Here is a 25777-nt window from a genome sequence, read left to right as displayed (position 1 = left end):
GAGCCCGACAGCGCTTCTCAGCCTCTGGGATACAACTTCACTATAAGGGGAGCTTCCCCTGCCATTAGCGTCCAGCAGGGATTAAACATTTCGTCTTTCCCATTTTTTTTTTTTTTTACGTATCTCTCGGCTTTCAAGTTCCCGTCCGGGCTCAGCAGCACCCGGCCACTGCCCTTGATGGCCGAGGCCACACCTCCCTGCTCACGCGGCAACAGGATGGCTCCGTTGCCTAGGTAACTGGGGAGGGGCTTGGGACACTTAAGGCCTACGCCTGGTTTGCGCAGGCGCTCGCGCTGGTCCCCTACATCGCGAGAACTGTCTTACGGAAGTTCCACGTCAGTCAGTCGGCGGGTCAGCGGGTCGGTGGGTCTTTTCAGGGGTTGTGTTGCCGGTTTCAAGTGAGGGCGGACGGCCTGGGACCGACGGAGACATGGTAGGTCCAGACCCTGCAGGAGGGAGCAAGGCCCCTTCGGCTGAGGCCAGTTCCTGGGGCTCCTGGACTTGGGGCCGCGGTAAGAAGCCGTCTGGGCTCCCGCTGCGGCCCCCGCCTCAGGCCTTGCGGGGTCCTGGGCCAGTTTGAGATCTGTGATGGAGGAGGCGGTGGGACCCCGGAGACCCGGATGGTTTGGGGAGGCCGTGCCTGGAATTGAGAGGTCACTAACTTCTCCGGTGCTCAGGGCGTTTGACAGAGCTCCTGGTGCGCAGCGGGGTCCGTGGTGTAGGGAAATACATACAAGAGGCCGAAAACGAACTTCGTGGAAGGCTTTGGCAAAACTACCTCATTCTGCCCTTGACACGGTGACAGCTGGTCTTGCATTCATGTTGAACTTATTTTATTACTGGTATAGTGTGTGCTGACCACAAGTTATGGACTTAAGCAGAGAAGCAAGCAAGAAAGTAAAGTGTATATGGAGTCAAAAGTGGAATTTCAACTGCTTTGGGATTCTGGCTTAGGTTACTGGAGGGAAAGAAGGGTTAGAGGGTTGTTTATAGAACTGGCCTGCTTTTTTGCATTTGCAAATATAGTGGCTGGTGGAAATGTCAGTCGTAAGGGCACTTTTGTAATTATCACCCTCATCCCCAAAATGCGCTGAAATACTTTTGCACAAGAGTGTTACAATAATAAGGAAACAAAATACAGTAGTGTGAAAATACCTTTTCTGAAAAAAATGGAAGAAAGTCAATGTTTTATATTTAAACATTTTCCTGCCCTTTTTTTTTCCACTTGTGAAGAAGCACAGGTTCAAAGATTTTTGGAGCTTAAAGGTCTTAGGAATTAAGTCCAAGTTGTTCATCTTGCAGTTAAAAAAAACTTAAAACTAAGTTTGTACAGGCTAATTGAGGCAGAGTTAGAACTACAACAGAGAGTGATTCCTTGGGGAAACTGGTGAAAGTTTTGGATACTCTCAGAAAAATGCATAGAGAAACACAGCATTACGTAAATTACAAAGACACCCCCCACCGCCATCCATGAACTTTCTTGAGTCCCCAGGTTAAGGGCTCCTGAGCAAGACTTCAAGTGTCTTACTTATACCACCTCATATTACTACCTGCTTTGGTCTGGGGTCTGCTGTGCTTTCAGTAATGGACATTTTTGGAAAAGGCCTTTGGATCTGCCTAATTTAGTTTTCTTTTGCAATTTTTACATTTAAGAACGTATTTTTATAATAAAATATTTCCTTCATTCGTTAACACATTTAAAATTTTTTGTATAAGATTCAAAATGCTAATTTCTTTATTCACTTATTTATCATAGGGTATTTACTGTGTGCTCTAATTCTCACAACTGGGAGAGTGACTTAATATTTGTGCAGTGGTTACAATAGATCAGGCACTGTTCTAACTGCTTAACACTGAATTTATTTCTCATAATACTAAGAGGTACTTAATAGTGTTATGACGCTTTTACTTATGTCAAACCTGAGAGACGTGAAGTAAACCTATCTGTCTACTGTTGCACATTTGAAATGAGGGTGGAACTGAAATTTGAATCCAGCATGATTCTCTAGATCTGGATTATACTGTCTGTCCGTAAACCCCCATAACCCAAATACAAGCATACCTTGTTTCATTATGCTTTGTTTTATTGCACTTTGCAGATATTTTTTGTTTGTTTGTTTGTTTGTACATATTAAAGATAAGACCCTCTACCAGCAAAAAGATTACAACTTGCTAAAGGCTCAGGTGATGGTTGGCATTTTTTAGCAATAAAGTATTTTGTAACTAAGGTGTGTACGTTGTTTTTTAGATATAATGCTATTGCACACTTACTAGACTACAGTATAGTATAAGCATAACTTTTACATGCATTTGGAAACCAAAAAAATTCATGTGACTTGCTTTATTGCAATGGTCTGGAACCAGATGACAATAATACCCAGAGTACCCCTGTTTACATACGGTGCTGTGGAGATAAAATGAATAAGCAACGATCCTGCCCTTGGGAAGCATCTACTTTAGAAAGCAAAAAGAGAACTATGCACAAATGTTAAAGGTTCAAATTAAATCTTCATTTTAACAGCATCCCGTATACGTCTGGCTAGAGTAATCAGAAAGATCATATTGGTGGCAGTAGCTTTTAAGCTGCGCCCTCAAAGTCCAGCTTTTGGAAGATGGAGGGGAGATGTTTAGAACGGAGGGTACAGAATGAGTACCTTAATCACCTTTGTACTTCACAGTGCCTAGGACAAGGTCTCATTCAAAGTAGTCACTTAAATGTTGTGAGGAATACGGCAAGAGCTCCTCGCTGTGCTTCTGAAACTGGGATTTGTGCTTTGGGTGCAGGTAGAAGTATACTGGGACTGCTCAGTCCCCTGATCCACCTTCTCAGTAATCAGTCAGTTAAGACATTTTTATGGTAAAATGTACAGTTGATTTAAGTGTCCAATTTACCAGAGGATTTAAAGTATGAGGTGGGATGGCTTATGTGAAAGCCCCACCATGGTTCCTGGCACATAGTAGACACATGTCATGTTTGTTGATTCTGAAGAGACCAGAAAAAGGAGGTAAAATTTTTTATGATAATTAATGGGGCAAAATTCAGAAATGGGTGAAGTAAAAGGTCCTGCTTCCCTGAATGAGCAAAGAACGTGAAGATGATAGTTTGAAAGTAGAAAGTTTGAGATCAGGAGAAATGACTGGAAACATTTTTGTGGTGATTGTAGAGAAGAGCCAGAGAACTCTGGTCTTTTAAAGTAGATTGAGAGGTATAGGTTGTCGCTAAAAGTGAGGGAGGCATGTATAGAAGAACAAGGTTCGAAGTAATCGGTGACCCGCAGTTGATACAGATGCAAAACAATGAATAAAAGCCCTGTGAAGTGTTTGCTTTGTCTCAGGACATTATCTGTGCTGAAATTGTCCAGCAGCCTTCATTTTGTGTTGAAAGTGTCCTTAAATTTCTGTCCCACTCATCATCATCATGGAAGATCACAAAAATAAAGATTTGGCGGTAACTCAACCTGACAGATAAACTTTTAGGTTGTGTTTAAGACCTGTTGAAGGGGAAATATGTTTTAAATTAGTCTTTGTCAATTTGCTTCCAAGAGAGAATTAAGCCTACTGCCCTGAGGCATCCTGTATGTAATGAATTAGCTTTTCTCCTAGAATAGTATCCTTGGGAGAATTGAGAAAATAGTTGTTTAAATCATTATCTGTTCTGTGGTTTAGATGAGGAATCCAGGTTGAAAAAAGCTGTCTTAAACTATTAGTATTTTCTGGTTTGAAAGAGTATTTTAGTTCTTGTTTAAAATTGTTCTAATTTTCATTAGGTTCCTGTAACTTAAATCCATTAAAATAATATAAACACACTTATTTTGACTCCATAGGCCTTCATGGACGTGGATATAACCCGTGTTGATCACACATTACATTGCCTAATATTTACTAATATTGTTGCCAAAATCTGCTTTTCTTCAAAGAACTTAATTTTTTTTTTATTGAGGTATAATTGACATATAACATTATATTAGTTTCAGGTGTACAATATAATGATCAGATATTTCTATATCTTGTGAAATGTTCACAATAAGTCTATTTAACATCCATCACAATACATAGTTACAAATATTTGTTTTTTCTTATAATGAGAACTTTGAAGATCCGCTCTTTTAGCAACTTGCAAATATGCAACATAGTATTATTAATTATAGTCACCATGCTGTGCATTATATCCCCATGACTTATTTATTTTACAACTGGAAGTTTGTTCCCTTTGATTCCCTTCACCCATTTCATTGATCCCCCAGCCTCCTCTCGTAACCACCAGTATGTTCTCTATGAACAGATAGAGAACACTTGGTTTTTGTTGTTGTTGTTGTTGTTTTTGTTTTAAGATTCCACATATAAGTGAGATCATACAGTATTTGTTTTTTTCTGTCTGACTTATTTCATTTAGTGTAATGCCCTCAAGATCCAAGGTTTCATTCTTTTTATGGCTGAATAATATTCCATTGTGTGTGTGTGTCTGTCTTCATTCATTCATTCATGGACACTTGGGTTGTTTCCAAGTCTTGGCTATTGTAAATAATGCTGCTGTGAACATGGGGATGCATATATCTTTCAGAGTTGGTGTTTTTGTTTTCTTTGGACAAATACCCTGAAGTGGAATTGCTGGATCATATGGTAGTTCTATTTTTAATTTTTTGAAGAACCTCCGTACTGTTTTCCATAGTGGTTGCACCAATTTACATTCCCACCAAGAGTGCACAAGGGTTCCCTTTTCTCCATATCTTCATCTACACATTATTTCTTGTCTTTTTGATAATAGCCATTCTAACAGGTGTGAGGTGATATTGTGGTTTTGATTTGCATTTTCCTGATGATTAATGATATTGAGTATCTTTTCATGTACCTGTTGGCCACCTGTATGTCTTTAGAAATATATCTATTCAGATCTTCTGCACATTTTTAAATTGGATTTTTTTTTGTTTTGCTGTTGACTAGTATGAGGTCTTTATATGATTTGGCTATTAGTCCCTTGTCATGTATATGATTTGCAATTATTTTCTCCCTTTCTGTAGGTTGCTTTTTCTTTTTTTTTTGGTGGTTGCCTTTGCTGAGTGGAAGCTTTTTAGTTTGATGTCATCCCACGTGTTTATTTTTGCTTTTGTTCCCTTTGCTTTTGGTGTCATTCAAAAAATCATCTCTAAGACAGATGTCAGGATGCTTTTTTCCTACGTATCCTTCTAGGAGTTTTACGGTTTCCTGTCTTACCTTAAAGTCTTTATTCCATTTTGAGTTAATTTTTGAGTATGGTGTAAGATAGGGGTTCAGTTTCATTGTTTTGTATGTAGCTGTCCAGTTTTCCCAACACCATTTATTGAAGGGACTGACCTTTTCCCATTGTATATTCTTGACTCCTTTGTCATAAATTAATTGACCATATGTATGTGTGGGTTTATTTCTGGGCTCTCTATTGTGTTCCATTGATCTCGGTGTCTGTTTTTATGCCAATACCATACTGTTTTGATTAATATTATTGTTTAGGTTTACTAAGAATCCATGAATAACTCTTCTTAAGAATATTTTCTTATGTGATGCTAATGACATGGGCAGAAATTGTGATTTAGTAGATAGTTTATGTTTACTAGGTATTCTGTAAACCAAGGGTTCTCAAAGTATAGTCAACAATCTCCTAGGAGTCTTCTGTATACTCTTTCAAGAGGTCCACAGATTAAAACTATTTTCCTAATGGTAAGACACTATTGGCCCTTTTCACGATGTTGATATTTGTACTGATGGTGTAAATTAATGGAAGGTAAAACTGCTGGCTCAGTGTCACCAAATTGTACTGATAGTATGTTCTTCACTATCACACAGCTTTTTGTTTGTTTTTTTAAAGCCAGTTTCATTAAGAATGTCGTTGATGTAGTAAAAATTAATTTTATTGCATCTCAACACTTGAGTGTATACACCGTTTAATTCTGTGTGATGAAATGGGAAGTACGCATAAAGCACTTGTGCTGCATTCTGTTTAAGTTGCTAGCTTTACTTGAAACAATGGCTGACAAACTGTGATTGTTTAGACTTGATAATTTAGCAGACATTTTCTAAAAACTAAAAGAAGTTATTTGATCATTGACAGTATTTGTCGCTGATTATAAAATTAGAGCTTTCCAGTGAAGGTTAGAATTTTAGAAAACTTCTATAATTGACCTTAAAAGATTTCTAATTAATACTTAAAAACTTATGATTTGAGGTTGATGGTGATATTAATGAATGTGATTTTGATACTGTATAATGAAACCTGTCAATATTTGGAATATTTGCATAATTCAGTGAACCAACATTTTGGTCATCCAAATGACCAATGCATGATATTACAAAATGAAACATGGGTGAAAGATCTATTCAAAATACAGACTAGAGGTGGGTACTAGACTTACTGGGGGGAATCACTTTGTAAATTATTTAAATGTCTAACCACTATGCTGTATACTTGAAACTAATATAATGTTGAATGTCAACTGTAATTGAAAATTTATAACTTAAATAAAAATACAGAATAAACCGATGAGTTTTAAGTATGTATAAAAAGTTCATTTATATGGTTTCAGATTTCATACTGCAACCAACCTTTAAGAAACTACCACTTGTTAAGTTTTGGTGTGATATCAAAGAAGAATATCCATAATTACTTGAAAAAAGTATTAAAATGTTTCTTTCTAACTACATTTCTTTGTGAGGCCAGGTTTTTTTTTTTTCATATACATCAACCAAAACAGCATATCACAACATGTTGCCAAAGCAGATATGAAAAACTAACTGCCCTCTGTTAAGTCAGAATTTAAAGTTTTGCAAAAATGTGAAATATTGCTAAATTTCACTAAATTTCTTTTGAAAATATAGTTATTTTTAATAAAAATACATTATTGAAGTTAACATGAAATGGGTTTATTTTTGTTATTTGAAAATGAATTAATATATAAGTATTTTAAGTTGTCTCAACTTTAACTTTTAACTTGGTAAATATTAATAGATATAACCCATATAAACAAAAGCTTTTTAGGATCCTTAAAATTTTTTAAGAGTATAAAGGGTCCTGAGACCAAAAGTTTGACAACTGTTGCTATAAATTAAAAATTTTAAAGTATATTTTTTATATATATAAGTGAAGAAGTAGAAGAATTTATCTTGTGAATTCCTTTGCCTTAATGTGGATAATATGCATTTCGGTTTTTTGTTGTTGGTTATTTTAGGTATGGGTTTGTTTTTTGTTTTTGGTCTGCTTCTCCATCCAACTGTTTAGACTTGAAACTGTGTCTACAATTTAGCAAAGTAAAATCTGAATTGTTTTGAAGGCCTGTTAATGCACTGTTTTTAGTTAAGATCTCAAACATATTTTATTTGGCATAGAAATTTAATGTTGTTGTTTTTTAATGTTGTTTCTTCTTAGCCTCTACGACTTGATATCAAGAGAAAGTTAACTGCTCGATCTGATCGAGTTAAGAGTGTGGATTTGCACCCCACAGAGCCATGGATGTTGGCGAGTCTTTACAATGGCAGTGTGTGCGTTTGGAATCATGAAACACAGGTAGGAATTTTTAAGGACTTTATTGGAAACACTGTGTTAGACTGTGTTTATAATGAGAGATAAGAAATATCATAACAGAGTCCAGTAGCTATATGCAGACTGCTTTCTCAAATTGCTACAAAGAATTTTCAATAGAGGAACTAACATTTATAAGGGAATATCTTGTGGGAGAAATTGTTCTGGGCTTGTTATGTGCACTATTTAAATGTTAAATTCTGATGTAGGTAGTATTAGCTTTTTTTTTTGAAATTAAGGAAACTAAAACCAATATAAAATCACTTGCTTTAGCTAAAGAATTTAATAGTACTTAATTTTCCATTCAGTGAATATTCTAACAATCTTAAGAGTGGCATTTTTAATTTTACTTTTTTTCTAACTGCTCGACATAATGATACGCAGATAATTTTCAAATAGCCATATGAATTATAGATTATATCAGAAATATTTGTAATAAGCTTTTGATTACACATATGAGAATATGCATTTTATACTTGCCTTAAATGCTTGTTTTGTTCTTTCATCTGAGTGAATAATGTATCCTTCAAATTAGTTTATCTCATATTTTCCAGTCTTTCTTGACCATCCCTTAATCTTTTTCTATCAAAGTACAGAACATATACCATACAGTTATGTGTCTGGTTATACAGTAATTATCCTCAACGTCCAAGATTCAGTTCTTAAAATTCAGAAAATTCACATTTGAGGATGGCAGCAGTAGGCTTAGGGAGCCAAGGTCAGGAGTGAACCTGCAAACGCCGTCACAGTCTTATGTCACGATCCTGACACAGCAGTGACTGCACACTAAACCAAGACCTCATCAGTGACATTTTATACCTATTAGCACTCTGTTCTCTGCTGTGTCCCAGGGCCTAGAAACATTACCTGACACATAGTAAGTGCTCAATAATTGTTAAATACTGAATAATAAACATTCCATTCTTACTATATCACTATTTCAGGATTTATGTCCTTTGCAGTTTCACATCTTGACCTTGTGAATTCCTTTTGCCTTGATGCAGATAATATGCATTCCGTTTTTTATTTTTGGTCTACTTCTCCATGCAAATGTTTAAAAACTTTCTGATTTTATGCTTTACAGATACGTTGATGCCTCACCCACCACACTTCCTAATTCTTCCTAGCGACCCTCTCTATCATCTCCATTTAGCCATGTCTCAGCTCTGTCGATTTACTGTAGTATATTGTTTTTTAAGCATTTAAAATTTTGTTTTGTGTGTATACACAGCACATTCCTTATTTATATACACTGTAGTACATTCGAAAGCCCAGTGTACCTCCTTTATCTTTCTCTAGGTTTTACTGTAACATTACTCTACTTTACCTGGGTCATCTACTTTGCCTCCTTTTTCTCTTTTGTACCCTTCCCTTCTGTGCCCTCCTGCAAGGCTGTCTGCTTGTACTTGCATAATTTATCTCATTGGAAATATCTTGTTTAATTTTCTTCTTTCCCTCACGAATGGAGGTTCAATGAGGGCAGGGATCATCCTAGTCTTATTTCCCTCACTTGCCCCAAGTACGTACCTGGCAGTCAGGCTCACAGTAGAACAGTTGCTACTCAGTAAGTCTGTTGATGATTGATCGATTTTTGGTTCTCCCTGATTTTTTTTTTTTTCCAATTATCAACAGGAGTTACTTGCCATTCATGTATATCGAGAGCAAAATTCTTTAAAAAGGCAAAAAGGTTTTTGGAATGAAATTCAAATGTACTTGAATTTCAAATAAGGGATATTATATACTCTTTAAGGTGGTGGCTACAATGGTTTAAAAATCAGTATGTTAGAAGTTGAAGCTATCCTGCTAATTAAGAGATACGGGCAAGCCTTGTAAGCATGTGGAGGCTCAGTTTATTTATCTGAAATGATGATATTGTTTCCGTCCCTACAGCACAGGATTGTCAAAAGGACCAAATCAAATTAGGGAAAACTGTGTATGAGACCTATGTGCTGCCAGACGTGTGTTCGTCATTGTTTTCCTAACTTACACTGGGAGTTTATATGTTGAGTGTGTAGCATTTCCTCCTCTTTAGATTGTTTAGCTTCTAGAGTATGGGCACCATCCCTCATTTCATGTGTATCAGCCACAGCACTTAACATGGACCTGAACCACGACTGTTCTGTTGCTACTTTATTGTTACTGCTCAGCAGATCCCTGGGTTGTTGGCTCCTCGTGAGCTTTCATGGATTTGTCTGTCATCTCATAGACTGCAAGTTGTGTCTGTTCTCAGTGTCTATCACAGTTAGCTGGTAGCAGTTGTGCAAGTTGGAGCGTTATGTCCCCATTTATTCAGTATTTGTCTGAAGAATCTTCTCAAGCCAGAACTTCTCAACAGTTCTTATGAACCATTCCTATTCTTTTTATTTAGTACACATGGCCAATCAATCAGTAAGATTATAATGTTTTCATTACTCTATACAGAAAGAGAGATTGAAAAATGGAAGTTGATTGTTAGAATTTTAAGGAACCAGGATCAAAGTGGGAGAACAAAGAAATGCATTCATCCCTGCTTTTTTTTTCCAAGAGGGTCTCCTAGTTTTCTACCTTTATCCTGTGTATATTACTCCACTGTGAACAGTTGAAGGGACATCTAAATTGCTGTGCTCTCATACTTCCCTAAAAAAAGATAAAGAGCATTTGTTGTATGGAAGCATATGCTAAAGTGTGCAAAAGAATTGTATCTTTTTATGAGTTTATGAGTTCATGGGTTTAATTCTAAAAAGAAGAAACTAAGAGCTAATTCATTCAACAAATACTTATAACACTGGTTGTTTTCCAGCCACTGTTTTAGGCTCTGGGAATATAGTGATGAATAAGATTTCTGCACTCAGGGAGCTTAGCAGGAAAGATTGACGTTAAACATATAATTATGAAGGTGCTAAGTTATGAAAGGGAAGTATAAGGTTCTGTGGGTGGGTTTTCAGGCAGAGGGAACAGGAGCAAATGTAAGGTTGGGGGCAGCCATTGAGGCTAGAGAAGTAGAGAAGGGCTGGAGTGTAGAGGATCTGTAATTTCATCTTGTGGACATTTGCTTTCTTTTATCTTTTTTAAGTATTTTAATTTTGAATCTGTTAAAAAAAAAAATGGTCTGTTTTTTTCACTTGACTATTGAGCTTTCATATTTTAGCCTGAGGATATTTTTAAATTAAAAGTGATGTAAATAATTCTATGTTTTAAATATAATAGAATAGATTTTTTTCAGTTATTTTTTCATAACTCAAAGTGTATATTCTTGTTAAATTTTAAAGACACTGGTGAAAACATTTGAAGTGTGTGATCTTCCTGTTCGAGCTGCAAAGTTTGTTGCAAGGAAGAATTGGGTTGTGACAGGAGCGGTAAGTAATTATATGAATTTCTAATCCCATTTTCTGAATTGGTCGTGATTATATACACGAGTTGCAGAATTTTGATTCGTGACTTGTTTTTGTTAATTAGTGTAATGTTTAGAAACATGAACTTTATACCTCGAGCCCATAGTAGACGTTTCTGTGCATTTTACCTCCTAACAGTAATGATGGCTTTTAAATTTCCATTTCTAGGATGACATGCAGATTAGAGTGTTCAATTACAATACTCTGGAGAGAGTTCATATGTTTGAAGCGCACTCAGACTACATTCGCTGTATCGCTGTTCATCCCACCCAGCCTTTCATTCTAACTAGTAGCGGTAAGAGTGACCCCTTTTGGTCATGTGCATCTCTTTGAGTAATTCATTTTCATTCAGTGAGACATGCAATTCTTTACTGCTGTTAACAAGTAGAGTTCTAATTCCAAGCAGCCTTTAAACTATTTAAATCCATTAACTTGCTATCCATGCTGCTTGCTTTTGTATTTTAATGACATATCAACTCTACTTAGGATTTGTATAGAAATTGTTCCAATTCCCAAAGGTCTTCATATGTCTGCTGAACACAGAGCTAATTTACATGCTAATGAGTGAGCTTTCAGCAGATTGCCACATACCCTAGACAGTTTTACCTTTGTACCAGACTAGTTTGCTCCTTGGTGTTATGTATAAAACAGTGGACCTTTTGGAGGGCAATTAAGACAAGTTGCACTGAACTGGTAATAGCTCTTTGAAACATTTTTAAGTTAAAACTTGAGAAGTAACTCAAAACCTCTTTAAACCAATCTTGTATTATTATAAGGCTTATTCCCTAAATAGTCATTGCTGTCATTATTCAGTCACACTTTGATCGAAGTTGTATTACTCTTTTGTCATTCTGTAAAGCCCAGAGTCTTTCAAAAATTTTTCCATGAAATTTTTATATTTGCTATTAGTAATTTCTCTGTTTTATCTCTACTTTTCTGTAGAGTTTATTCTTAGAATAAATAAGGACTTTGAAAAACCTATTCATTCTGATTGTATTTCTGTAAGTCATAGAATGTATGATTCGTGTTAGATTTGCTGCCTTAAAAGCACAAAGACGTCTTAGTTCTGAATAAAATAAATAGGAATTGCAACTAACCTGAGACTTTCTTTTGGCCTAGATGACATGCTTATTAAGCTCTGGGACTGGGATAAAAAGTGGTCTTGCTCACAGGTGTTTGAGGGACACACCCATTATGTTATGCAGATTGTGATCAACCCCAAAGATAACAATCAGTTTGCCAGCGCGTCTTTGGACAGGACCATCAAGGTAGGTTCCCACCTCTTGTGTCAGGTATGGTTATTGGTGAAACGTAGTTCTTTTAGGTGTTTTGCTACTGGTTGCCCAGTTATTTCCATCTTAGAAGTTTCTCTCAGAAGCTCATTTTGAAGTCAAAATAGGACTTCTCGTTTTGATCTAGAAGGGATCTATTTAGAAAAATATTGTGGCAACTCGGTGTTCTTAATGAAGGAGTGTTTTTTCCCATGTGGAAGCAATATGTTGGAAGACTTTTAAACCTCTGCAAACCCAGCATAAGAAAAATGCCCATAAATTCTCTAGGTTAGTATTTCCTCTCCTTTCAGTGTATACGTTGTTGACTTATGCTGATTATTTATGTTTTATATTTAAATTTCATCTGCCTCCATTCTCTTTCCTTACTCCATTTTTCCATACTGCAGCCAGTTATCTTTCTAAAACATGAATTCTATCTTATCAGTTGCCAACCTAAGGATAAAGTCCAAAAGCCTTAGTGCAGAATACAAGGGTTTCCAAGACTAGCCTCAGCTGATATTATGAGATATGTCCTGTAATCCTGGTCTACTCACCATTCTCTAGATGTCATGAGTGTTCACAGAATTATACCTTACTTAGCTGTTCCCTCTGCCTGCAGTATTCTTTATTCTCCCTGATTTATTTTCCTCTGGAGAATTACTCATCTTTCAAGGCTTAGCACAATTATTTACTCTGCGAAGCTCTCTTCAAATGTCCATTTCACCTCTAGACAGATTCAGTCATGCTCATCCCATTCCCTCCATTGCTTTTTGCCTCTATTACGGCCTTCACATTGAATAATAATGTGTCTTTGAAATCTTTATCCCCTGAAACGTTGATGCTGGGGGCAGGAACTGTCACCCTTTTCCCCCAGACAGACACTTATTAGCAAGATGCATGGTGCCTCGCCAGTACCAGATGCTTCATACATGTCGTCGTGAATGCAGTCATATTCCTTTTTCCATTGCAGTATTTAAAATACCTCTGTATGCATAGATTTAAAATTATATATTGCATTGACTTTTGATAACATGTATATGCTTATAGCTATATAACATTTTTATCTTCCTTTAACTTATATAAAATGTTATGTGCTATTTGCCTGACAATTTAACTATTAAATGTTACATGTCTGAATATCTTAGGGTTTTTTTTCTTTCATTGGATTATCTTTGCTTTTGACATAGGTTGGAAACTTTGAAATTAGTTTTGAACTTTTTTTCACTAAATTACGTGTATTTTGAGAATAAGAATTGCTTATCTTTGGTTGTACTAAAGTTTGTTGTATACAGGAGGTGGTAAACATTTGTCTACACATCTTTATACTTCCCACAGGGTCTCTCATATAGTAGGTGCTCATTAAATATTTGTAAAGATAAAGCTCAGTACCAGTGCTATAGTAATGTTTGTGTACTTTTCCATACTTTTAATTTTTTAATTCAGGAGTAATGTTCTCCTTTTAGTATAGCTTACTAAATCCACTTTCTTTAGCTTTATATTAAATCTCACATAAAATCATTTTCTACCCTTCAAGTAGTGTTTCACAAAGTGTAGCCTATGGATCACCCGGGGTGTCTGTTAAAAACAGATTCCTAAGCTTCATTGTAGAGCCACAATCTGAATGAATCACAATCTCTGGGGATTAAAGCCTGGAAATTGGCATTTTCAGATTATACCATAGTGATTCTGCCCCCGTGGAAATTCAGGTGAAAAACAATGTAGCTTCTCTCTCCTGGGCTTTCACATTTTATATAATATGTCAGAAGTGTGATAGAGCTGTCTTCTGAAAAGCAAGTCTGCATACTGACTGGCAAATGCTGTTGTTCTCTGAAGGTATGGCAGCTGGGCTCTTCCTCACCGAACTTCACTTTGGAGGGACATGAGAAAGGCGTCAATTGCATTGATTACTACAGTGGTGGCGACAAACCATACCTCATTTCAGGTGCAGATGACCGTCTGGTTAAAATATGGGACTATCAGGTATAGTTCTTTTGTAACCTTACTTGCCAGATGTCAGACATGCTTCTTACTGTTTCTTATAGGACAATTAAAATTTAGGTGGTTGAACTGTGTTCATAGCATAATAAACTGAAGGCCTCAGTACTTGCACCTAAACTGTGTAATCCCAGAATTCTCCATAAAAATAGAAAAAAAAAAAAGCCTATCAAGATTTTAAAAATAAAATTAAAATAATCATGTTTATTTTTCATTTAATAGTAGAAATTAAAAATTTTAACATTTTAATTAAAATGAATTGTTACCTCTTCTAGTATCCTCACTGGCAGACTTCCGTTTATATTTGAAAACTAGATCAAAGAATAATGTCATGACATAGCCGTGGTACAACCATTTTGTTGCATAGATTCTTGTAAACCTAGTTATGAACTCTTCTTACTATGCTTTTTATCTTCAAGATTTTGTTAAATTTAATTTGTTTCTCACATCAAATTTCCCCAAATAATTAATAAAGTGAGGCCTAGAAAACCAGTTTCACCCAGGAACTTATTTAAATTTGTATTTAAATACAGAATAAAAATATTAGACATTATCTTAGGAATTCAGGGAAAAAATACTTATATATTTTTTTAACAAACGAGAGATCTTTTGTTGGGGGTGGTGGTGGTGGTGGTGGTGTGTGTGTGTTTGTCTTTAAATGTGATATTTACATTTGCCTATATTATCAAATAATAAGAGGAAATATGAACACACAGGATAATTCTATTTCAAAATGTCAGTATTGAATATTATTTAGATTGTCTTAACCATTATGATTTATAATGTACATGTGCACTGGGAAAATTAAAGATGAGTTATTTGTTTTTCATTAATAAAAATGTTTTCTGGGTCTTGATTACAGAATAAAACATGTGTACAGACACTGGAGGGACATGCCCAAAATGTGTCTTGTGCCAGTTTTCATCCTGAGTTGCCAATCATCATCACAGGTTCAGAAGATGGTAAGTTGGAAATGTATGCTTGCAATTACTAAGTAGATATGTAAGTCAGGGAGTGCCCTCATTGTAATTGAAGGTTTCCATGGAGTTTTAATATTTTTGTTAGAGTAGAACACTTAAGTTATAAAAGAGTAAATGGACATCATCGTCATCATTCCAGTGTGTTTTGACTGTTACTTAAATACGAGGACAACCAGAAAAAGCCTAGCGAAAAACTGAAGAAGCCTGTGCTTTGGAGTCTAAAACCTGGAGTCAAATTCAGATTCTGTCACTTCATGGATGTGTGGTTTGAGCAAATTATGAAGTGGGATCAGACATAGCCACTTTACAGGATTATAGTGAAAAGATGAAAAGAAATCACATGTATAAAACACCTAGCACATAGTAGGCACTGTACCCAGGAAATCCTGTCATTAGTTCACACTTAACATTACATTTCTTAGTTTTAGTTTCTTACAAAGTTTCTATTACTAATTTATTTATGTTGCTTTATAAGATCACTTACAGACTATAGATTAAAAAAAATAAGCTGCTAGAAAGTGTTTTCTATTTGAATATAAGGACTTTGGGATCTGGTGTAAATTATTGTTGGCTGTTCAAATTAAAAGGAAATACTTCTTTTTAGGAACCGTGCGTATATGGCATTCAAGCACATACCGCCTTGAGAGCACGCTGAATTACGGAATGGAGAGGGTTTGGTGTGTGGCCAGTCTGAGAGGGTCCAACAATGTCGCTCTGGGCTATGATGAAGGGAGTATCATTGTTAAGGTAATCTCCAGTTATGACGCAGGAGAAGCAACTTTCCATGTGTTTCAGTACAGTCATTCTCTAAGTCACCAGTTAGCTTTGTTAAACTGGAACTTTTCCATTAAGCACAAGAGATTAAGCACTGGAGATTTGATTTGAAGCGGAAGAAAGGAACCCTCTGTTAAATGAAAATAGAAAATGTTAATTGTGTTGTGGTTTTGTTTTCCTTTTGATTGCTAAGAGCCATTTGTCATTCTTTCAGCTTGGTCGGGAGGAACCTGCCATGTCCATGGATGCCAATGGAAAGATAATTTGGGCCAAGCATTCAGAAGTGCAGCAGGCCAACCTAAAAGCAATGGGAGATGCTGAAATTAAAGATGGAGAAAGATTGCCACTGGCAGTAAAGGATATGGGCAGTTGTGAAATATACCCTCAGACGATTCAGCACAATCCTAATGGGCGGTAAGCCGGCACCAAAATCTCTCTGAGCTCCTGTGTAAGTTAGCTAGGGTTTGCGTGTCCACAGCATGTCCACTGCTGCCCGATGGTGGGCAGTCCTCACGGAGCTTTTGTTCTGGCCTCACAGTCCTCAGTGCAGCCAGGCCAGTCAGTCGAGTTGGCATGCGAGGTGAGGCGTATTTACCTTCCTGGCCTGGTCCCACGGCACAGTTTTGAACAGTTAAATAGTTTGGGTTTGTTCTTATTGCAGATGTGTTGGGTCGGTGTCCTTGTGCCCCTCCGAGGGCAAGGGTCACATCTCATGCTGAGACTTAGTAGGTGTGCTCTCGGTGTTTGCTGACTCATTGCTCTTTAAGCAGAAAAGCTGGCTCTAGCTATATATCTTTTGAAAAAGTTTTGGGATTGGCAATAAATCTTTTTCTTCAATTTGAACCATCAGTTCTGTTCCTCCCTTAAGATTTATAAAGCACCACATATCTTGTGAGAGAAGAGTTGCTAGCATGATGAATTTAAGCCTGTGGAGCTTTAAAAATTATTTTACAATAGATCTGGGCACTTTATAATGCTGTTCTGAGTATTAAGGAAGATAAACTATGTAAACCAAGTATGCTGCTTAGTTCAGTAAATGGTATTCATGATTATTTGTCATAAAATCTTTTTATGAAGATTAATACATATATTTTTCCCTTAATATCATAAAACATTTTTTTGCTCTGTTTTGCATTTCACCTTTGGCAATCCAATAGCAGCCAATAAAGTGTTCTAAATTAGAACCTTTAAAGAGGGTTGCTTTGCGTCTGTTGAGAAAATTTTGACTGCAACGTTCTATTTTTACTCAATATTTAAGTGCTAAAATATCCTGTTTATTTTGACAAATTTAACAGTCATTGAAATTTTCATCTCACTGGAAACATCTCACTGGAGTGAGATGTTTTTATTCATTTGAATGATCAGCCTTAAAATGAACCTAGTCTTGCAACAAGATAGGGCCTTCTGTGGGTATAAATGTAGTGAGCAAACTACTAGGCATCTTGGTGCTGAACAAATAGTAGCTGGGTTAGGGGAATCCTCCCCCACACAGCCCCAGCCCTTCTCATCTTCCTGTCCCCAGTCACCTTTGTTTGTAAGAGAAAGCAACGCCGTAACATTGTCAGCAATAACCCCATCTTCATAATTTTCCTTTGGATTTTTGGGTAGAATATTTACATCTAGCTCTGTATTCAAAGAAATATGTAACTTTAAAAGATATTAGGTTCGATTGTAGCAGTCAACTGAAATAACATTTGTGATCAGAAATACTATACCATAAATATGAATCATTCTTTTGTATGTCGTTGGTCCTCTGTACTTCCCTCCCTGGCTTCTGTAATTTCTAGGTTTGTGGTGGTGTGTGGTGATGGCGAGTATATCATCTACACAGCAATGGCCCTGAGAAACAAGAGCTTTGGGTCGGCGCAGGAGTTTGCATGGGCCCATGATTCCTCAGAGTAAGTTTTGGCTGTGTGCTAGCCAGCCCGCGCTGACTGCAAATGCGTGTTCTGCGTGCGGCTGTGTTAAAGAGGTTCCTGCTGCCCAGCGTAGGCCGTGCTGCTCCATGTTAAAGAAGAGTTGTCAGAGCTGCCTGTGGGAAGATCCGAGTCACAGACAGCTGTGCAGCAGGAGCTGCCTTTGCCCTTCTTACTGTAGTCAGCACTGAGCTGGCTTGCTCAACTTAACCTCATAATCCCATTAAACTGGGGACCCAGCGCCCATTTCCTTGATGGGAGCCCATGGCAGGGCCTGGTGCTTATGGGCTCAAGGCAAAGTAGGTCCTCAAGTCAGGTCCTTAGCAGGTGACTTGGTGTGACCCTGTGATCTGGAGTCCTGCGGTGCTGATGCTCCTTTATAAGTCGCTTGAGAGAAATGCTATAGTCTGATGTCATATTGATGAGTGCTTCATTGAGTCTTAAAAAACTCAATTTCTGTGATGTTACCCACCTCCCACTTTTTTTTTTCAATTAAATTTTTGGGGTGACAATGGTTAGTAAAATTTTATAGGTTTCAAGCGTGCATTTCTATAATACATCATCTATATATCGCATCGTGTGTTCACCACCCAGAGTCAGTCCTCCTTCAGTCACCATATATTTGATCTTTTCCCTCTTCTACCACCACCTCCCATTCTTAACAAATTCTGTCTGAATTCAGAATGTTCATAAAATGTTCTCATTAAAAACAGGAAAAAACATTTAACTCTAAATTATTGTAGCAGATAGTCGCCAACTGGTTCATTTTTCATTCCTGTTTGGTGCGTGTAATAGACATTAGGGCTTTGGTTTTTTTCAGACCACACACTGAATTACATCTTCACAGTTTTCTTGTTTTGTTTTCCCCATATTATGTTGCCCCTGGTCCCAGCAGTGGGTAACCTAAGCTTCAGTGTTGTGTAATAATTTTTTTTTTTTTAACACAAAGGTTTATTGAGAGATAAGGAATTGTTTTGATCTTTTCATAAATTTCCTAAATACACTCATTCAGGCATAGTTCCATATACTAAAAGGTACTTTGTTATCATCTTAAGCGAAGTTACAATTCATGAATTGCCTTACGTCTCTCAGTATACCTCTCCCTCTGGTTTGGTATTTCCCTCTTTTCAGCCTTAGCCTTCCAAAATCCTTTTCTGCAGCTTTTCTGTCTTGAGCAAAGCACATGTCAATAAATATTCTTGAATGTCCAGGAATGGCCACACGCTCGCTCACTTTTTAAGGCAGATGCCTGAATATATGCAATTTTCTTAAGTTGTTGCCAAACAAGGCTGACTTATGAGCCACTTAATAAGTTTTGCTTAATTTTTTAAGCCACTTTTTTGAGGTATCATTTATATAAAATAAAAAACACTATTTTAAGTGGGCATTTCAATGAATTTGAACCAATGTATACAAACTTGAACCACCAGCACAATCAAGATACAGAACATTTCTACCTCAAAAAAATTCCCGTGTTTCCCTTAACAGTCAGTACCCTGCCTCTGCTCCCTGGCCCCAAGCAAATACTGATCTGCTTTTTTTGTCACTTGTAGATTAGATTTGTCTTAAAAAAGACAAACACAGAGTTTCATATAAATGGAGTTGTACAGTGTATACTCTTATGTCTGGCTTAGCTCAGCATGTTTTTGATTGGTTCCCTTTTTTTGCAGAGTAGTGTTCCATTGTATAAATATATTACAGTCGGTTTAATCATTTACCTACTGATGGACGTTTTGATCTTTTTCAGGTTCTGAAATAATTTGTAAGCCCTAGTAATTTGTGTACTAGTGTGCAACCCATTCATTATTTGTCCAACTCTAAGGAGTTCACTGATCTCTTAGGGAAAAAATTGTGTTAGTGAATCTTTAAATATTTTATATTTCTGCATAATTCACTACTCATGTATTTAAAGATACATTTGGTGGAATTGTGATTTAGTATATAATATACTGTATGCCTTCTATTTTTCCCCAGATATGCAATAAGAGAAAGCAACAGTGTTGTAAAGATATTTAAGAACTTTAAGGAAAAAAAATCATTTAAACCAGATTTTGGAGCTGAAAGTGAGTGTTATTTATATATGATACATTTTTAGAAGCTTTGTAATGGCTCAGAAAATATCTAAACAGAAACCTTTTTGTTCTTTTTAGGTATCTATGGAGGCTTCTTATTGGGAGTCAGGTCTGTAAATGGCTTAGCTTTCTATGACTGGGACAATACAGAACTCATACGCAGAATTGAAATTCAGCCCAAACACGTGAGTTCCCGCCATTGTTTTGGGAATGTGCATCTGTATAACGAGCTCTGGGTCCCTGAGACCAAGAAACGTCCTTGTACCCTGCTGTCCCCGTTCCATGGTGTTGGACTCAGCACCATTTACCTCAGGATTGCTTACAAAATCAGAATTATGGAATTAAAATGAGGAAATAGATGTTGGCTATTTTGAAAAATATGAAGTTATACAAATGTCAAGTACTTTTCGTATTTTAAATGGCTTCTGATTTAAAAAAAAAAGCATGCTTTGAAGACAAGACTGGGAGTTCTTGATGTGGAAAGGCCTAAAAAGCTTCCACTCTGTTCAGAAAGCCTTTTTATACTTTAGCTGACTGTGGCTGTTTAAATTTTCGGTAACCATCTCCAGGGACAAAATTTTCTATTTTTAGAACTGCCTGCTTCTTTGACAACTTTCATCTTCAGGAAATTATCTTTGGAGACAAATCCACCTCCCTAGGGTCCTGGTTCTGTCTTCTCAGTGAGCAAAGGGGTCAAAATTGTTTCCTAAGGGGTGAAAAAACTTTTTATCTATAAAGCATAAGTATTCGTTTATATATATATATGTATGTTTTCTATATGTACCAGGTGTGTGTGTGTGTGTGTGTGTACATATACACACACATCTGGTACCTGGTACATATACATGTATATATACTGGGGGTGCCAAAAAAGCGTATACACATGACTTGTATTCGTCTTTTGTTATTGCTATATATTATTAAATTTTAATATAGTTTTTCCCTTTCTTAAAATGCGTATACTTTTGGCACCCTCTGTAATGCATAATATATAGTATCTGTGGTGCTAAAATTTCATGGGTGGTTGATCCGGGGAAGAAAGGGATGAGAAGCGTTGCGGAGAGCAGGGAGGAACAGGCTGCTGCTGCTCTGGGTTCCAGCACAGCTGGTGTGTGCTGGCAGCTCCCGGCACTTCCTCCCTCCCAAATGTATGTCTCCACACACTGTGTTGTTAAGTACACATGTGTTATCTTAATAAAAGACAAATCTTGTAAGAAACAAAGTGTATGCAGTTTATCATATCCACTGAGACATCCAAAATCATTTGCGTTTTTGTGTTTCCTGTTACAGATTTTCTGGTCTGACTCTGGAGAGCTAGTCTGTATTGCCACTGAGGAGTCATTTTTTATCCTTAAGTATCTGTCGGAAAAAGTCTTGGCTGCCCAGGAAACGCATGAGGGAGTTACTGAAGATGGCATTGAAGACGCCTTTGAGGTAATTACATCAGCACAACTTCAGCTTTATTTTTAACTATATTCTTATAACAGAACGTCACTCATTTTAACATTTTATTATAAACTAGGTGTACGAACCTAAGCATTTAAGGAATTATGGTAAAAATGTGAAAATTAAAATCGTAGCTCAAAGATCAAGTGTGAAAGTATTTATGTTTAAAAGAAATTTGTGCTTTGATTTTAGGAAATCTGTAGACTAACTGGTATCTTTCAGTAATGAAATTAGAAGGTATTTTGATCTTAAGACAGTTTGGCCAGAGTGACTTAAGTGAGCTTTCAGATAAACCATCCGTTGTGGAGATGTCCTGGAAAATTTTATGAAACACTTATGCCAGTTTCATGTGTGCTAGGAGTTTAGATAATCACGTTTTTAGATCACAGCTTTAACACAATAGGATTTTACATGATAAAAAGTTACCCATGTTTGTGTTCTTAAATGAAGAAACAAGATAGAAGTTCCAAGGATAGACTTTTCTTTCTTGACACATTAATAGGATCTTGCTTTGCATTCTTCATTCTACCTTATCACGCTCGATTGTAGCGTTTTTTGTTATGGACAGGGTTTCTAATGCTGCATAAATTAACAGTAGACTTCCTTTCCTTCTTTTAGGTTCTTGGTGAGATTCAGGAAATTGTGAAAACAGGGCTGTGGGTAGGCGATTGCTTCATTTACACAAGTTCTGTGAACAGATTAAATTATTATGTCGGAGGAGAAATAGTCACCATTGCCCACTTGGACAGGTAACTGTATCACTGTGCTTTTGTCTTACGCGTCTTCAATTTAAAAGTATATGAGAGAGGGGGGGGGGAGAGGGGGAGAGAGAGAGATTATCTGCTGATTTGGGCTTACTTCTAAATTAACTTCTGCTCTAACACAGGACAATGTATCTCCTGGGCTATATCCCTAAGGACAACAGGCTTTACCTGGGGGATAAAGAGCTGAACATCGTCAGCTACTCCCTGCTGGTTTCCGTGTTGGAATACCAGACGGCTGTCATGCGGAGGGACTTCAGCATGGCCGATAAGGTCCTTCCCACCATTCCAAAAGAACAGAGGACCCGAGTTGCACACTTTTTGGAAAAGCAGGTAAGAGCGTTTTGTTTATCTTATTTTTGTGTGTTTTTTAAAACTAGCAATTTGAAAATGTTAGTATGAGTTTGAAAAACTTAATTTCTTAATTGTCACCGATTTCCTTATGGCAGTGGTATCTCCTGTAAATTTAAGTCACTAGTTACACTCCTCCTTCTCCTTTCTCAGTACCCCAGAGCTTGGTTACCCCCATTTAAATGTTAGAGATGATTTTCAGTCTTCTCTTTCTATAGACTTCTTTTCCATTCTATCAATAGTTTCATTTCTGTCTGTGTTGCATTTTTGTCTCTAGCTGGCTTTGTTTGTTCATTTGTTTTTTGGTAAAATACACATAACAAAATTTACCATTAGTGATACGCGTTTTTCTTAATGTGGTGTTTTTAAATCAAAGTTACAGGTACATGAAGTATAAAGTTTTATAAGGCTTACGAAAAAAACAGTCCTCCCTGCTCTCATTTCTACTCCCTAGAATTAATCACTTTTAATTCTTTTTAGCTGACTCTCTTGGTATTTATTTCCACATTCTCAATCAGGTGCTTATATTGCTATTTCTCCGCTTTAGGCATTTCTTGTGACTTCCCACTCCATAGATGAGGCTTGATCTTTCACCCCCTGCTTCTACCACGTACCTGCCGCTTTCCTCTTCCTTATCCTCCCAGTAGAATCATATCATAATTTTGATTAGATCAGCATTCGATGGTTTAATCATTATGGCTCTGTAAACACTGTTCACCACTGACCCTTGTGTATTATAGCTTTCCCTTCTTGCAGTTTTTTTTTTCCTGGAGTTAATAATTGTCTTTTTATTTTAAACTTTGCTTATTTTGTATCCACTTACGCTTATTCTCCCAACTCTGCTTGTTCTCCAGCTTTCCTTGAAATCTCCTTTCAAAATGTTTAGTCTGCTTCAGTCTGAACTGGTTTTTTTGCTCTCATCATGCATATCCCCCCTTCACCATCACATTGGGGCTCCCCTTTGCCTTTCTTGAGTTGGAGCTATTATTTCCTATACCCCGTCTCCCTTGGTTTACTCCCTCATTTGGCTGGAGCGTGTTCTTCAGTAGTTTCCTGAGATAAGGGTTATTAATGGGAAGTAGACTTTTTTGTGACCTTGACTACCTGAAAGTGCCATTGTTCTACACTAAAATATATTGACCATTTAACTGGATATAGAATTCTAGGTTTGGGGTAATTTTCTCTCAAGAATTTAGAGACATTGTACTAGAAGCTTTCTAGCTTCTCGTTATTGTTCAAGACTAAAGCCATTTATGTTCCTGATTCTTGGTACCTAATCTGTTTTTTCTCTTTTGGATCTTGTCCCGTTTGTTTGTTCTGAGCTATCATGATGGTGGGCCTCGAAAGTGGTCAGTTATAATTCATTGCCCTGGGTATTAGATGGACTCTTTTAATTGGAAATGCATGTCCTTAATTTTTGAGTTTTTTAAAATCATTTCTCTGATGATTTCCTTCGTTTTCTCTAGTCTCTCTTTGTGGAATTGTTATTCAAATGTTGGACCTCCTGCACTGGTTTTCTCTTTTTGTTATTCTTGGACTTTTAAGACCTTATTTATGGGCGAAAGTTTCTCCCACATGAATAAGAATGATAGTTTTTCGTTGTTTTGAAGTTTTCTTTTCCCCCTACATTGTAGGCTTCCTTCACGTTGCTGTTATTGGTTCATTTGATCTGTTTTTCCCGTTAGAGATTCTGCTCAGGTATCTGATGTTCCTTGGGCACTCATTTAAGAGTGGAGGTCTAAGAAGGAGATCAAAAGGTGTGAGTTTGAGTGTAGGTTTGTTGTGCATGGACTTACAATATGTGATGTGATTGGGGAACCTCAATGTCGGTATCGTCACATAATGAATTTAATAACTTCATTTATTCATTTAATGAATTTACTGCACCTAACATTGTACCAGGCACTGTTCTAACTGGCATATAGCCCTCATCGGCATTTTTGTATTTTTAAGTTATACCCCTTGGCCTGGCTCAAGTTTACAGAGAAGTCCCCCCGATTACCATCATTCTGAGCACTAGGTAGAAAACAGCTCGGTGTCTCAGTATTTAGTATTTCATTTAGTCTCAACATTCCATCCTCATAATCTCGTTTTCCTTCTGATACTCAGTACTCCTTCCTCCAGGTGTGCGAGGTATCCCTCAGTTTTCCTCTCCAAAGAATGAACCTCCTGTCTTCTGTGGGTGTCGAGGGGTGTGCGGCAGAGTAGGCACCTGGGGTATCTAACTGCTTCTCAAGCAGACTTGCAGGCAGTTTCATTTATATTTTTTTAAGTCTACTCTTCACGAGACACCTTTGGGGATTCTGAGGTGTGAATCAGCTTGTTTCTTCTATGCTGTTTTCACTCCCGATTCCGGATTAGTTTTATCTAGTGTTTTACCTGAATGTTTATACTCTACCACTTTTCCGGGTTCCAAAATTTTGCTATTAATGTCTCTTCTGCCTTTCTATGTGTCCTTGGGAGTGTATGTCTGAGAATAAGACTCCCTTTAGTGTCATTTCAGTGGGGATTTGGAGGAAAACAGAAGTAAGTGTATTGAGTCCACCTGGTGTCATCTGCTTTGTCCTTGCCTGTGTCTGACTAGTTTCATAGATCTTCCGTCCTCCACGCTTAGATTTTATATTGTCTACATCAGCGCCAGGGAAGAAAAGGAGGAACGCAGGTTATTCAGAAGGCCTTGTTTACAGTGTCCTAATGGGGGATTAGGGGGAGGGGCCGCTTGGGAGAGAAGCTAATGTAGAAATTCCAGTAGTTGGTTTGAAGCCTGTTTCTGATGACTCTGGAGTAGTGGAGCAGGGGAAGGAATACTTGCCGATAAACTGGACATGAGACTAACGATAAAGACATAGGTATGACACCCAGTCAGGACCTGACAGCAAAGGTTTGCTAAATGACCTACAGGTGCTAGAACATCGGAAGGTTTTATATTTGACTTCCTTTTCTTTGAGGGACTGGCTTAGATGCTGGAAGGCCCAGCTTGGTGACCACGTTAGGGACAGCTAGGTCTACATCATTGTCTTTTTGTTTTTTTAATGACTCCTGTTCAACTTTCTAAAATCCTTCTTTTTGACATTTCTATTTACTTTCACGTTTCTAATTTTACTAGTTGTTGTTTTTCTTGAGTTTATCTAGCATTGGTCAGCTTCCATCGCTTAGAAAACAGTAGGCATTGTGTGACTGAATTTTGTCGGCTGGGATTCTTATCAGTTAATGACTCCTTAATTTTGTATTTTTCTATATTCTACTCATTGGAATATTTTGTTTTATGTTACTTTTGTTTGATTTAAGTAATGG

At 37.1% G+C, this 25777-nt stretch overlaps 1 protein-coding gene across 1 annotated transcript in view; it reads left to right on the top strand.

Annotated features, from left to right (window-relative positions):
* Window positions 1-296: 296 nt before the first annotated feature.
* The window catches only part of COPB2 (COPI coat complex subunit beta 2), a 30581-nt gene continuing 5100 nt past the window's right edge, over window positions 297-25777 (top strand). Inside the window, exons 1-15 of the mRNA XM_033132409.1 lie at window positions 297-433; window positions 7394-7531; window positions 10795-10881; window positions 11086-11212; window positions 12037-12185; window positions 14022-14168; window positions 15046-15145; window positions 15768-15910; window positions 16152-16351; window positions 17725-17835; window positions 19828-19916; window positions 20004-20110; window positions 21216-21359; window positions 21990-22120; window positions 22258-22465. Of these exons, the coding sequence (XP_032988300.1) occupies window positions 431-433; window positions 7394-7531; window positions 10795-10881; window positions 11086-11212; window positions 12037-12185; window positions 14022-14168; window positions 15046-15145; window positions 15768-15910; window positions 16152-16351; window positions 17725-17835; window positions 19828-19916; window positions 20004-20110; window positions 21216-21359; window positions 21990-22120; window positions 22258-22465 (1884 nt within the window). The 5' untranslated portion in view covers window positions 297-430. The remainder of the gene's footprint in view (window positions 434-7393; window positions 7532-10794; window positions 10882-11085; window positions 11213-12036; window positions 12186-14021; window positions 14169-15045; window positions 15146-15767; window positions 15911-16151; window positions 16352-17724; window positions 17836-19827; window positions 19917-20003; window positions 20111-21215; window positions 21360-21989; window positions 22121-22257; window positions 22466-25777) is intronic.

This window comes from Rhinolophus ferrumequinum, chromosome 17 (genome assembly GCF_004115265.2).
Source record: "Rhinolophus ferrumequinum isolate MPI-CBG mRhiFer1 chromosome 17, mRhiFer1_v1.p, whole genome shotgun sequence".
In the NCBI taxonomy this organism is placed as follows: domain Eukaryota; kingdom Metazoa; phylum Chordata; class Mammalia; order Chiroptera; family Rhinolophidae; genus Rhinolophus; species Rhinolophus ferrumequinum.
This window is presented reverse-complemented; position numbering and strand designations above follow the sequence as displayed.